Here is a 12484-nt window from a genome sequence, read left to right as displayed (position 1 = left end):
CGCACAATCAAGATTATTTCGCTTTCCATCTACGTGACATTGGTGAAACATTGTGCTCTGTTCTCACAACTAGAAACCTTATGCTTAGAATTTAATTCAGTATATCTTATAGTGCTAATGTCTATGGCTAATTTGCTGCTCAGTCTATCCATTATAAAAAAAAATATTTTTTGTGTAAGTGAACATTTAAATAACATTATCATTATTTGTAAATAGCCTTTATTCCTCTAACTACACTAGATACACTGAGTCAGCTCGAGATCACAAGTACGTACGTATTACCAGTAAGTTGCACTAACTCATCTCTCGAGATCGAGAAACAAAACACCGTGAAACCTACACGCATACATTGTGTTGATGTCCCCACAGTATATCGAATAGTCTGATGACCATCTTTAAATAGAAGAGGTCTGTGCTAATTGTTAGATATTGGCGGAGTAAATTAGCTTCTTAATTCAAACGCAGGCAAAGTAATGTGGAACTGCTAACAGCTATTGGTCTGATAAATAATACGTATGTAAATGTTCCATAGACAAGTAGAGTCATAATAATAAATAAATTCTACTTAATCTAAAAAATACAAGAACACTTTTTAATACTATCGCGCGATATAGGGTAAAAATTTTAAAGCAATCTACATAAAATGTAGATTATCGTATCCTACTTTGTTTAAGGGTGAGGTGAGTTCTGTGTCAAATATTTAAATAAAACTTCTTAGTGAAACAAATTCCGTTAAATAAATTTACCAGTTTTTGTTATTGATTTTCCATCGCAAAAATTAGAAAAGAAAAGTTACTAACAATAATTACTGCTAAGCATAATAGTACAAATCAAATTAAATCAAAACATACGTTATCCAAGTAGGGTATTGCAGTTGTTTTACATGATTCTTTTTTTTTTTTATATTCGCCGGGAGGGCAAGTGACTCTACTCCACTTGATGGTAAGTGGTAGTAGAGTTCAAACGCGACGACGGCCAGTGCAGACGGGAAAAACGTTCTGCACTAGCCGCCTTCGCCTTGCTGGCCCGCAAGATGCCTCTTCACGCCTCGTTTGAAGGAACCCGGGTTGTAAGAGGGGAACACGTGAGCTGGTAAGGAATTCCATTTTTTGGAAATGCGACAAAGAAAGGAGTTGCCAAATTTCTTTGTTCGCGATGGAATTGATGTCACAGTTAGGCGGTGACATCGAGAACCAGCTCGCGTGGACTTAAGAAGGAAGGGGGAAGCAGGAATTAGAGAGAATAATTCCTCAGAGCACTCGCCGTGATACAGTCGATAGAAAGCGCTCAGTGCTGCTATCTTACGACGCAATTGTAAAGGTTCAAGGGTGTTTGTGACCTTTACGTCGCCAATAATGCGTACGGCACGTCGCTGCAACCGGTCCAAGGCCTCAAGTAGGTATTTAGCGGAGCCATCCCAAAGGTGCGAGCAATATTCCACGCAAGACCGTACCTATGTTTTGTACAGCAGGCACAGTTGTTGTGGCGTGAAAAAGCGCCGCACCTTGTTCAGAACTCCGAGTTTCCGTGAAGCTGTTTTTATAACAGCCTCGATGTAATCCCTTGGACTAAGGTCGCAGCGAACGTCAATCCCCAGCATGGCGATTTTGCTTTGCATCACCAGCGGAGTACCACAGAGGGAGGGAAGAGGGGAAAATGTTGACTTTTTCGCCGTGAGAGCGCATACCTGTGTTTTCTTGGCATTAAGCTCAACAAGATTATCATAGCCCCATTTGGCGATGAGCTCTAATTTCCTATCGAGTTCAATGACAAGATCCTTCCGCCTCTCCTCAATTTCCGCTCGCCCAGCCACTGCGCGTCCGTGGTATCAACCATGCACTGTACTATCGTCTGCATAGCAATTTATGTTCCCAAGAGAGAGCATATCATTGATATGCAAAAGAAAGAGTGTGGGAGATAGCACAGATCTCTGGGGGACCCCAGCATTCACTACATAGAATTGTGAAGCGCAACCATCAACTAAAACACGAAGGCTACGCTTGTGTAGGAAGCTGGCAATCCAGGTGCATAGCTGAGCAGGCAGATCATATGCCGGCAGCTTGGAGAGAAGACTTCTGTGCCAGACCCTGTCGAAAGCCTTGGAGATATCGAGGCTGACAGCCAACGATTCTCCATGCTTGTCGATAGCTTCACCCCCGAGGTGTGTTACGTACGCTAGAAGATCACCTGTGGACCGTTTAGGTCGAAACCCGTATTGACGATCATTAATTAAACAGTGATCTTCTAGGTAATGGATCAGTCGGTTGTTTAAAATCCGTTCCATCACCTTACAAAGTACTGAGGTGATAGCTATTGGCCGATAATTTGCCGGGTCAGACCGATCCCCTTTTTTGGGAACCGCTTGCACATTAGCTCTTCTCCAAGCCTCCGGCACACATTCGTTTAAATATTAACCTAACACCGGTTCAAAATGTAGATTCTACTGAAAAGAGCCGACAAGTAACTCAGTAGTTATTCCAACGGCTAAACTCCTTTAAAGGGGGCTCCTTTGCTAATCACTGGGACATTAAATCAATTTAAAAAGTAACATTACATTATCTGTTGACCACACAGATAAAATTATAAAAAATATTCCTATAAAAACAATCAATAAAGTGGTACCGGCGACTCCTTAATCCATTCTTGAAGAGGCTCCGAGCCGTCTGTCCGCAAAAAATTTATACACAAGTAAAGCACTGGAGCTTAATAGAAGTCCGTACGCTTTTACAAGGGGTTATTTTTATATTTATCAATGAATATTTAAAGATCATTTACACACAAATAAAAAAATATTAATAAATAAGTAATATTATGTATGTAAATTGTAAGAGAGCTTAGAGTTAGTATTCGTTGATTATTTATTTTAAAGAATACACAAATATTTATATAATACTAAGTACTTAACTCGGCTTCGCACGGGCGGAATATTGGTATCGTAATGTATATAACTCTAGGTTTACGGGATACATCACTAAAGCTCGCAGTCGGCATGATTTTTTCCGACTTTACATTTATTGTCATATTTTAGCAAAATTTCACAAAACCTTTATAAATTATACACCTGAACCTTCGTCAAGAATCACTCCATCTATTGGTGAAAATCTTATGGAAATACTCACAGTAGTTTTTTAATTTATCGCTTTCAGATAGACAGACAAACGGACTTATTAAATTTAATTTTGTTAAGTGGCTCCTTAAAAATAAAAGCCTACTTCAATTAAGTATATTTTAGTTTTAATTTTTGAATTTTCGTTATTGGTAGTTATTAATAACGGTATTGTACACAATATCAAAACTGCACAGACAGAAACTAAACTCGTTACCACACGTAAGAAAGAGAAAACAATATTTTATTCTTGTTTTGTATTTTGCATTGCTCCAGTAATGTAATTTTTTCATTGCTATTATAATTATTCTGCCAGTAGAGTTAAGCAAAAACTTATTTGCTTATAAACATATACAATAGACTATCACTTAATGAAATATATATATTTCTAATATTTCAAATATCATAAATAAATAAATTTAAATTAATTCCATGCTTCATGGTTTTATAAAACCAACATTGGTATAATGTTATGCAATTTATATTTATAAGGCAACACAGACGCAAACAATCGTATCGTATATGAATATTTTTTTGCAATACCATACGGGATATTTAAAATGAATATTATTGTTAATAAAATATCTTTTTAAATAAATTATATTATTAAATGATTATTATATCACAATAAATACTTTACTTACATTTTTTTAATAATTTTATAAACTAACTAGACTATTAAAATTTAGTAACAGCCTGTGAATGTCCCACTACTGGGCTAAGGCCTCCTCTCCCTTTTTGAAGAGAAGGTATGGAGCTTATTCCACCACGCTGCTCCAATGCGGATTGGTGAAATACACATGTGGCAGAATTTCAGTGAAATTAGACACATGCAGGTTTCCTCACGATGTTTTCCTTCACCGTATAGCACGAGATGAATTATTATGACAAATTAAGCACATGAAAATTCAGTGGTGCTTGCCCGGGTTTGAACTCACGATCATCGGTTAAGATTCACGCGTTCTTACCACTGGGCCATCTCTACTTTTATATTTTATTAAAATTTATATCTTTAAAAATACTTTTTTTCATTTGTCGTCTATGCTTTTTAATTTGATCGAAGATAAGATATCAACGAGCATACGGAACACTGCAATAGTCGTTTCGCTCTTTATGGATTTTTTTTTATCATCCGCCATTTTGTTTCGTGTTTTTCAGACATAGGTTTATACAGCGAGGCATGATTTGTTTTTGTTGGTTGCATTTTATAAAATATTTACATAAAATTTCTTTTGCCCATTCGTACGAAGTTAAGGAAAAAATTACACTTGCCTTAAATATAGAATATTCATAAACGCAAAAAATATTCAATTATTATATATTTTATTTTATTATTTATTACAACTCGCTTATTTTTAAGGCTATTTGAAATTAAAATTGACTATTAAATAATATGATATGTTTTTATCAAATCCAATCAAATTATACATACATACAAAATATTTAGTAAATTTATAATAGAATTAACGTTTCAGAACGTGAATTATACGATCGACAATAATCAATTGATTTTAAGTACCTATACATAATTGTAAAATTATGCTACAGGAAAAATTTATATATTATTTATTTTAACGATTTTACGACATTGTTTGACGTTTAAAGTAAGTGCCGTAACGTAAATTAATATTAACAATAAAAAAAAAATATTTTCTTTGCAAATACTCTTGATTTTTATGCCAAAGTTTATTATGCGTGATTGAATAGCGATTGTTAGAACACGCAACCTGCCACATTTTTTTTATATTAGAAAGATATAAAAAACTGTATCGTCATTAACTTAATTATTTGCAAATGTACGAGTAACATCGTAATGCAAACGCGAACTGCGAGGTAAGAAATTGATGACATTATTATTGTAATGTATAACCTTTGAACAGAAATATCAATTTCATTTATCGAACCAAATAAGGATATACTTTTTTTTTAAATATATTTTTTAAAACGCAATGAAATAAAGCCACGGGGCGAGCAGCGTACAGAACCACCGCTACACTTGTGAGTGCAACTTTTTTGCTCTGTAGCATGTGAGCGTCGTTTTTCCCACATTTCCACGGTTTTTCCGATCTCCATACAGACTCCGGTTTTTGCGGCGACTATTTGTACATCGACTAACCAGCTTTGATACTTAACGCTTAACGTTCAGTTGCATACTTATGATGAAAATGTGATAAACAAGTAGAATACTTTGACCAACAATAACTCTACAATTCGCGAAGAGTTTGCTTATTACGTTTTCACGTCTTAACTACAAAAACGATCATCAATAAATTTTACATACATGTTGTCTGGGGTACAATGATATAGGGCACGTATTTCCTCCTTTTGGAAGCCGCGGACGAAAACTTGTAGTAATATTTTAAACAAGTTATTTTATTTATGGTGTAATATTAACTGAAAAATATATATTTCAGAATCTTTTTTTTTTATGTCAACATGATCTTTAAATACTCTTTGAGTAACGATATAAATGTTATTTATTTATAATTAGGTTGAGTTGATCAAAATCGAATTCACCTCATGACGTACCTTAAAACGCATTACGCGTTTCCCCCACGGGAACAGTGAGGGGGTATGTGGGGCTCGCCGGTGTCTAAGGCACTGAGTGCACCGCGAAAATCGGAATACCCACTAAAAAACCAGCGGTACCCTTTCCGTCTTAACGAGGAGCGCCACGGGATCGCTTTCGCATGCTACCGTGGCGCTCTGACGGCTCCATTCTCTAGGGAGGGTACTGTGAACCCCCCCTACCTCGTGACGTAGCTACGACATCACACGTATTTACGTCCCCTCAAAAAGGAGAGGAGGCGTTAGCCCAGCAGTGGGACATTAACAGGTTGTTACTGTACTGTATAATTAGATTCAATTCGCGGCTTTGTCGCGTGTGAGGAGTGGGGCATTAGGTACCCTTTGTTCTTTTCTGTATCCCTTACGAAAGAAATGTGGTATGCAGCTTATACATTTATTTATCAAATAAATAAAAATTAATATCCTAAATTAAGTCATATTCATAATCGACTGCGACAAAAAATATAAATAACTTCGTACTCATAGGATACTTAAGAATAATAAAAACGTAATGAAATACCACAGTCTTAAAAAAAAAGATTCTCTTTACATTAACTCTGTAAATAAATCAATTAACGACAACAAACAAGTATCAAGACTCCCTGATCCAAGTGTAGAAACATTAAGAAGCAGAGTGGCAAACAAAAAGTCATCCTAAGACAAAGCGGCGGCCCCGATGGCGCAGAAAAACACAAATTACCTCGCAACGGCTTCGAATCCCATCGCATGTGATGGGAATTCTCTCTGTAACGTAGCACGGAACAGAACTACGGCAGAAATTGCATATGTCTACGGACAGACAAATGAACCACAAATGCATGTGTTTATTTACCCCAATATGCTGTCACCCTATCAATTTTATATTTCAAATATTTTCATTTTAATTAAACCATTCTGGTTGTCATTATTCATTTTAATCGGTTTTTTAACATTGTATAAATATTAATTATTATGTTATTATTTTGCGATATGGCAGCATTGCGTTGTTCGATGTTAATTTTGATCATTGCGCAGGCGCCGGTATAATTTACTATTTACAAAATATATTTATCGAACAGTTATGACATCTTTTTTACCTAAATCTCTTTGTGCTAAAATCGGCCACGTGTATTATCCGTCATATAGGTATTGCCCAATTTCGATAGATATTTAAACATTTAAGGATTTTTAACGGTATAGATACAGATTTGGACATTTTTTTTCTTAGCATATGACTCATGTTAAGATGAGATGGCCCAGTGGTAAGAACCCGTGAATCTTAACCGATGAAAGTGGTTTCAAACCCGGGCAAGCACCACTGAATTTTCATGTGCTTAATTTGTGGTTATAATTCACCTCGTGCTTAACGGTGAAGGAAAACATCGCGAGGAAACCTGCATGAGTCTAATTTCACTGAAATTCTGCCACATGTGTATTCCACCAACCCGCATTTGAGCAGCGTGGTGGAATACGCTCCAAACTTTCACCTCAAAAAGGGAGTGGAGGCCTTAGCCCAGCAGTGGGACATTCACAGGCTGTACTATTACTATAATTCATGTATTTCAAATATAATAACTTAATTTTGCTAATTATACAGTAACGCTCGTCAAACGCTACCAAACAAAAAAAAAGCAAATCGGTTGTCAAACACTGGAGAAAAAGTTGCCTATTGAACTGTTATGTATTTGCTTATTTATAAATAAATACATTAACAAAGTAATACTTAATATTCAGCCTAATCTTAAAGACAATGAATCAACGAATTCCAAACGTCTCATGGCATTTTTATTGATCCTGTTCTGTGGCTAGTTCCATGTTTTTGCTTAATGTTTATCATTCGGAATTATGTATCGTAAAAAACAGCCTGATTGTTGTAGGAAATGCAATGCGAACAAAAACATGCCTTTTCATTTGTTGCAATCGACTGTATTTGCTAACTCTTGAATGTGACTTCGTCTGTTATTTGAAGTGTTTTTTTTTTTTTAATTTTAGCTATGACAAGTGAATGGCCTCATTAAGCCAATGGTGTCTAGCTGAGTAAAATAGATCTCAACCTGTTGGATTCCTTTGAGCCAAATAAAGGTATTAGGTGTTAGTGCCGTCCAGCATCTGCACTAAGCGTCTTAACAACCCATATGGTGTCAGAAAACCAGCAAGAGTACAAAAAAAGCAAAATTAAATCTATAAGGGTAAATAAATGACTAATAATAAATGAAGTGATTAAACCAATTTTAACGTCATTCGACCTAATTCCCTAATTGACACATAATGTCTAAATCTTCATTCAATATAGAAGCATTAGGCTGTTTACATATGACACCGCAAAAGAAGCGGTAGGCGGCTTTTGTAATTGCCTTTGCATTTCTAAGGGTGTTTACATACACGCGACAAATCGGAGCAGCGAGCGGCGCGATTCATACAAAATGTTTGAGTTTAGTTCATTAATTTACAGAGCCTGCAGAGTCGATTGCGATTGTGCTTTTTGCGGTGCTGTCTAAACAGCCTTACACTTACTAATTGATTGTCAAACATTTACCGGTCCGACGATAACGAGTGTGGCCGAAAAGGACCGAGAAAAAAATCTCATCGGGATATTTGTCCGTATATTGATTATATTTAAAACAATCTTAATCGCTTCGTATTCACGTTATGTTTCAAATTTTACACATAATGTCGACATTAAACAGATGTCATCGATGTATAAGTATGTGTGTGTATGTGTGTGTGTTTTTATATTTACCAAATTAAAATTATGTTTGTTAAAATTTTAAACTTGTCACTATCACGCCGCTAATTGTATTATAGTGTACTAAGAACTTCACCGAAACGCACTGACTCCTCTGATAAAATTTTTATGTATATTGCTTTAGTTTCTACGTTTGGGCATTAAAAAAAGGATCCCTATTAACTAATATAGGTGTTGTTTTAAATTCGATTTATTTACCTGACTTAGAAAAGGATGAAGGTTACTAATTCGCCGAATATGATAGCGTATAACAATGTGTGTTCTTATTGAGTATTATTACCACAGGAATTAGGAGTATTATTACCGCAGGACATATTATAGTGCATAAGTGTTTATTTTTATTTTTTTTATTTTGAACAATTTATACATATTATAAACAAATGTGAAGAATTCACGTAATGGAAGATCTTTGTGGACGCCCATCTGGGTAGGTACCATCTACTGATCATATGTATATTCTACCGCAACATACTAATACTTCATGTTACTTTTCTTGTTTCGGTTTGAACGGTAAATGAACCAGTGTAACTACCAGCATCAGGGACATAACCGTAACAGCCTGTGAATGTCCCACTGCTGGGCTAAAAGTCTCCTCTCCCTTTTTGAGGAGAACGACAGAACCCACGATCATCGATTAAGATTCACGCGTTCTTACCACTGGGCCATCTCTGCTAGGGACATAACATTGTTCTCAAAATTAAGGCGCGGGTCCAGCCCTCAAAAAAGGTTGTGGTCCATAGCCACCAGGAAATCAGCCAAAAACGAGTCGGACTACGGATTCACTTATAATCGATACATTGCATAATGCATTCCTACTTGTACAAAGAAATTTAAAAAATGTATGACGTCACCGCGGATATCTTACCCAAGCTTTGCCCGTATGGACTTATATATACTTCTATCGACCCCAGGGTCTAGGGTAGGGTTGTGAGCATGCCCACCGTACCCACAACGATGTTTCTCGCCTGCCACGATTGGTGTTGTATTGACGATGTAAGGAATGTTTAAAATCTCTTACGTTAGCGTTAAAAATTAACTGTCCCGTAAGAAATTGCGGTGCTTTAATTTTTTTATATATTTAAACATGGATCTGCTTGTAATTTACTTTTTTGGTTAATGATATATATCAAACAGTAACACCCATATAAATTTAATTTTTTTCTTTTTTTTCTGGCATAGTTGAGCACAAAATATTCTGCCATACGAATATAACGATACGAATAACACGACAGTAGATATCTAAAACAACATGATAACAACAAGTTTTAATTTTTTTTTATTTGTAATTAAGCATAAAAAATTTTTTTACAATATATAAAAAAAATATCAAAACCAAAATGAAATTTTTTCTTTAACGAGTACTCAATTCTCAAAGACCTTTACGAACTTTAGTATTGACAGTTCGATAAAAAATAAATTACACTTCTCGATGGTATTCATTAATTGATCATTCCACGGCACACAATTAATTTGCAAAGGTGCTAAATACCGACGTAAATTTCTTTATTTATTCAATGTCTAAAAATATAACTCGACCGAGTTCATTTTGTGATCCGAATTTGGTATTCGCCATATTGGTATAAATAAAAGATAAAACTTTTATATGATGTTTTAATCTATCGTAGAATGGAATGAAGAAAAAATATTCTGACCTTTAACATTATCTTTGTGAATATCTATAATATTATTAGTATTACTACAACAATATGCAAATTTTAAATACAAGTATCTTTTAATCTATTACCAGTGGTAGGGTTTTGTTCAGACCCATCAGACTGAGTAACACTCACTCATCAGTTATTGTACCCTAAGTGCATTACAAAATCTTTGAGTAATTTTCAAGTTTTTTTTATAGTAAATAAATCATTGTAATTAAATGAACAACGGACATATCATCACGTCGCTGTGAGTTGGTAGCGTTTAAACGGGTTAATAAATAGTGTAATTATATACTTCTTACAGGACCAATGTCTATGGGCACCAGAGTGCTTACTAACACGTGACCTTTGTCTTCTTGAAATGAACAAAAAAACCAGCGCTGATTTGACCAAAGCAGTAAGAATCAAAGATGTAACATAAACATCGCAAGGTTGGTGGCGCATTGACGAAGTAAGCGATGGTTAACATTTCGTACATGCCAATATCTATGGGCGTTTGTGATCACTTACCATCAGGTGGCCTATATGCTAGTCTACCTACCTATACTATTTATAAAAAAATACTCATAAATTAAAGCCAAACTACATTCGACAAATTTCAATTCACATTGAGATAATATCTTAAATTTTAGAAATCGATTTTCGATTAACGAACTAGGAATTATTATTCATCGTATAAAACATATTAAACATACCACGAGTTTAATTTACAAAGGTGAGAAATACTCGGATAATGTCTTATTTATTCAATGTATCAACGTGACCAATATTCAAACACATATCTTATTCTCTAGGTCTATTTTTTATTATTAATTGCGTGTTTTTTTTTTGTATTAAGTTAAAGTTACGCCAAGAATTTTATGACACATGACAGATGTATATTAAAAAGTATAATTAATGTTGCAATGCTCAATAATCGTACCTTTTTTTTTGATAAAGGGTAAATTATTTTTAAGTGTCACGTGGTATTTATAATTATTAAAATATACAGTTAAACACATTAAAAGTGTTATTATCTGTTAATATTTTCGTACTTTGGTCGAGTATTACATTAAGAAATAAGTGATTAATTATAGTATAATTACACCAATAGTTATCTTGTTTTTTTGTTATACGTGTAATATAAAAATATGATTATTTTGAATTATAGCATTGGTAAATTTATTTAAAAAGACAAAGACGGGCGTTTTAGCATTTTTTGCAGTTTGCCATAAAAATTATTATTTTTATCAAACTACAAAAATTATAATTTTCTTATTAGGTTAACCATGTGAAGTAATAATTATAATATTTAAAAAAGGTAAGATTCGTCAGACAACTTTTTGCTCATTAGCAATTGTGTAAAATGTCTCTATTTTTTGGTTTTAATTAACTTAAAGTAATAACTTGTTTCTACAATTGTGACTTACTGGTCCCATTCACGTTGCGACCGATGATCTTATTGGACCCGTTCGGTTGTGCGGGGGCGTGCGGGGGAGCACCCCGTCCCGTATCCTCGCCTGGACTCTCCATATCTCCCTTCTCACTCGCACACATTAACCCGCCAATTACAAACTTCACTATTACTCAATAATAAATCATTATCATAAGTAAAATAGACAACACTGGTTAGAAATTAAAAATATGATAAATAAAAAAATAAGAACTGTCAAGCGCGTTCCGATTGGAATTCCCGCGCTCTCGTGTTCCGAATATCGTATAGTCGCAGTGACGTGTACGTAATGAAGTGCGCGTCGCGACTGAACGCGTCAGGCCGCGGTGGAGGCCTAGCTGTCATGCCGGTGCAGCTGCATCGCCCCGCCCAGCACCCCACAGCCCCTCCATGTGGCCCCACAATTTCCTTGCCCTCACTTACATAAAAAAGAATATAAAGGACCGAATTTTTGCTAATGTATGCCTTTGAGTCTTTATATGAAGGGATCGAAAGGGTATGGGACGACGCGACGGGTCGAGTTTTCAACTTTTTAAATTACAGTTGCAATATTTTATAACTCAAATACCGTAACGAATAAAAATAACAAACACTTTTCTTAAGCAATATAAATATTATTATTTTGAGAATAAAAGTACGTTAAAATTAATATTTAAATATAATTTTAATTGAATTTAATATTTTCATGTTCATATAATTTAAAATCTTGAACATATAATTTTTTGTTTGCATTAAAAAAAAAGTCACTTAAGTGCCAATATAATTGAAAATTGCTTCGGCAATTACAGTAGGTATTTTTTTTCACAAAATGAAAGCAGGTAGACTCAAAAATGCTTGTAACCTATATTTCAGTCTTAATACGCGTTTTTTGTAAACTCGCGGTACCGTTGGCGGCCGCCATTTTATAGGTTTTTTATAGTTTCCACGAACCCGTCGGTTTTTAGGCAGTGGAGAATTAAGCTTTTGCAAGCTGATTATCATTTTTAATTTATTTC

General features: G+C 34.8%; 1 protein-coding gene across 1 annotated transcript in view; it reads right to left on the bottom strand.

The window, feature by feature from the left end:
• Positions 1–11612, bottom strand: part of LOC126776272 (NGFI-A-binding protein homolog) — a 38668-nt gene extending 27056 nt beyond the window's left edge. The window contains exon 1 of the mRNA XM_050498603.1: positions 11467–11612. Coding sequence (XP_050354560.1) covers positions 11467–11593 — 127 coding nt within the window. The 5' untranslated portion in view covers positions 11594–11612. The remainder of the gene's footprint in view (positions 1–11466) is intronic.
• Between the last annotated feature and the right edge of the window lie 872 nt (positions 11613–12484).

The sequence above is a fragment of the Nymphalis io genome, chromosome 20 (genome assembly GCF_905147045.1).
Source record: "Nymphalis io chromosome 20, ilAglIoxx1.1, whole genome shotgun sequence".
Lineage (NCBI taxonomy): Eukaryota > Metazoa > Arthropoda > Insecta > Lepidoptera > Nymphalidae > Nymphalis > Nymphalis io.
The sequence above is the reverse complement of the archived record's forward strand: the minus strand, read 5'-3'. Positions and strand labels throughout refer to the sequence as shown.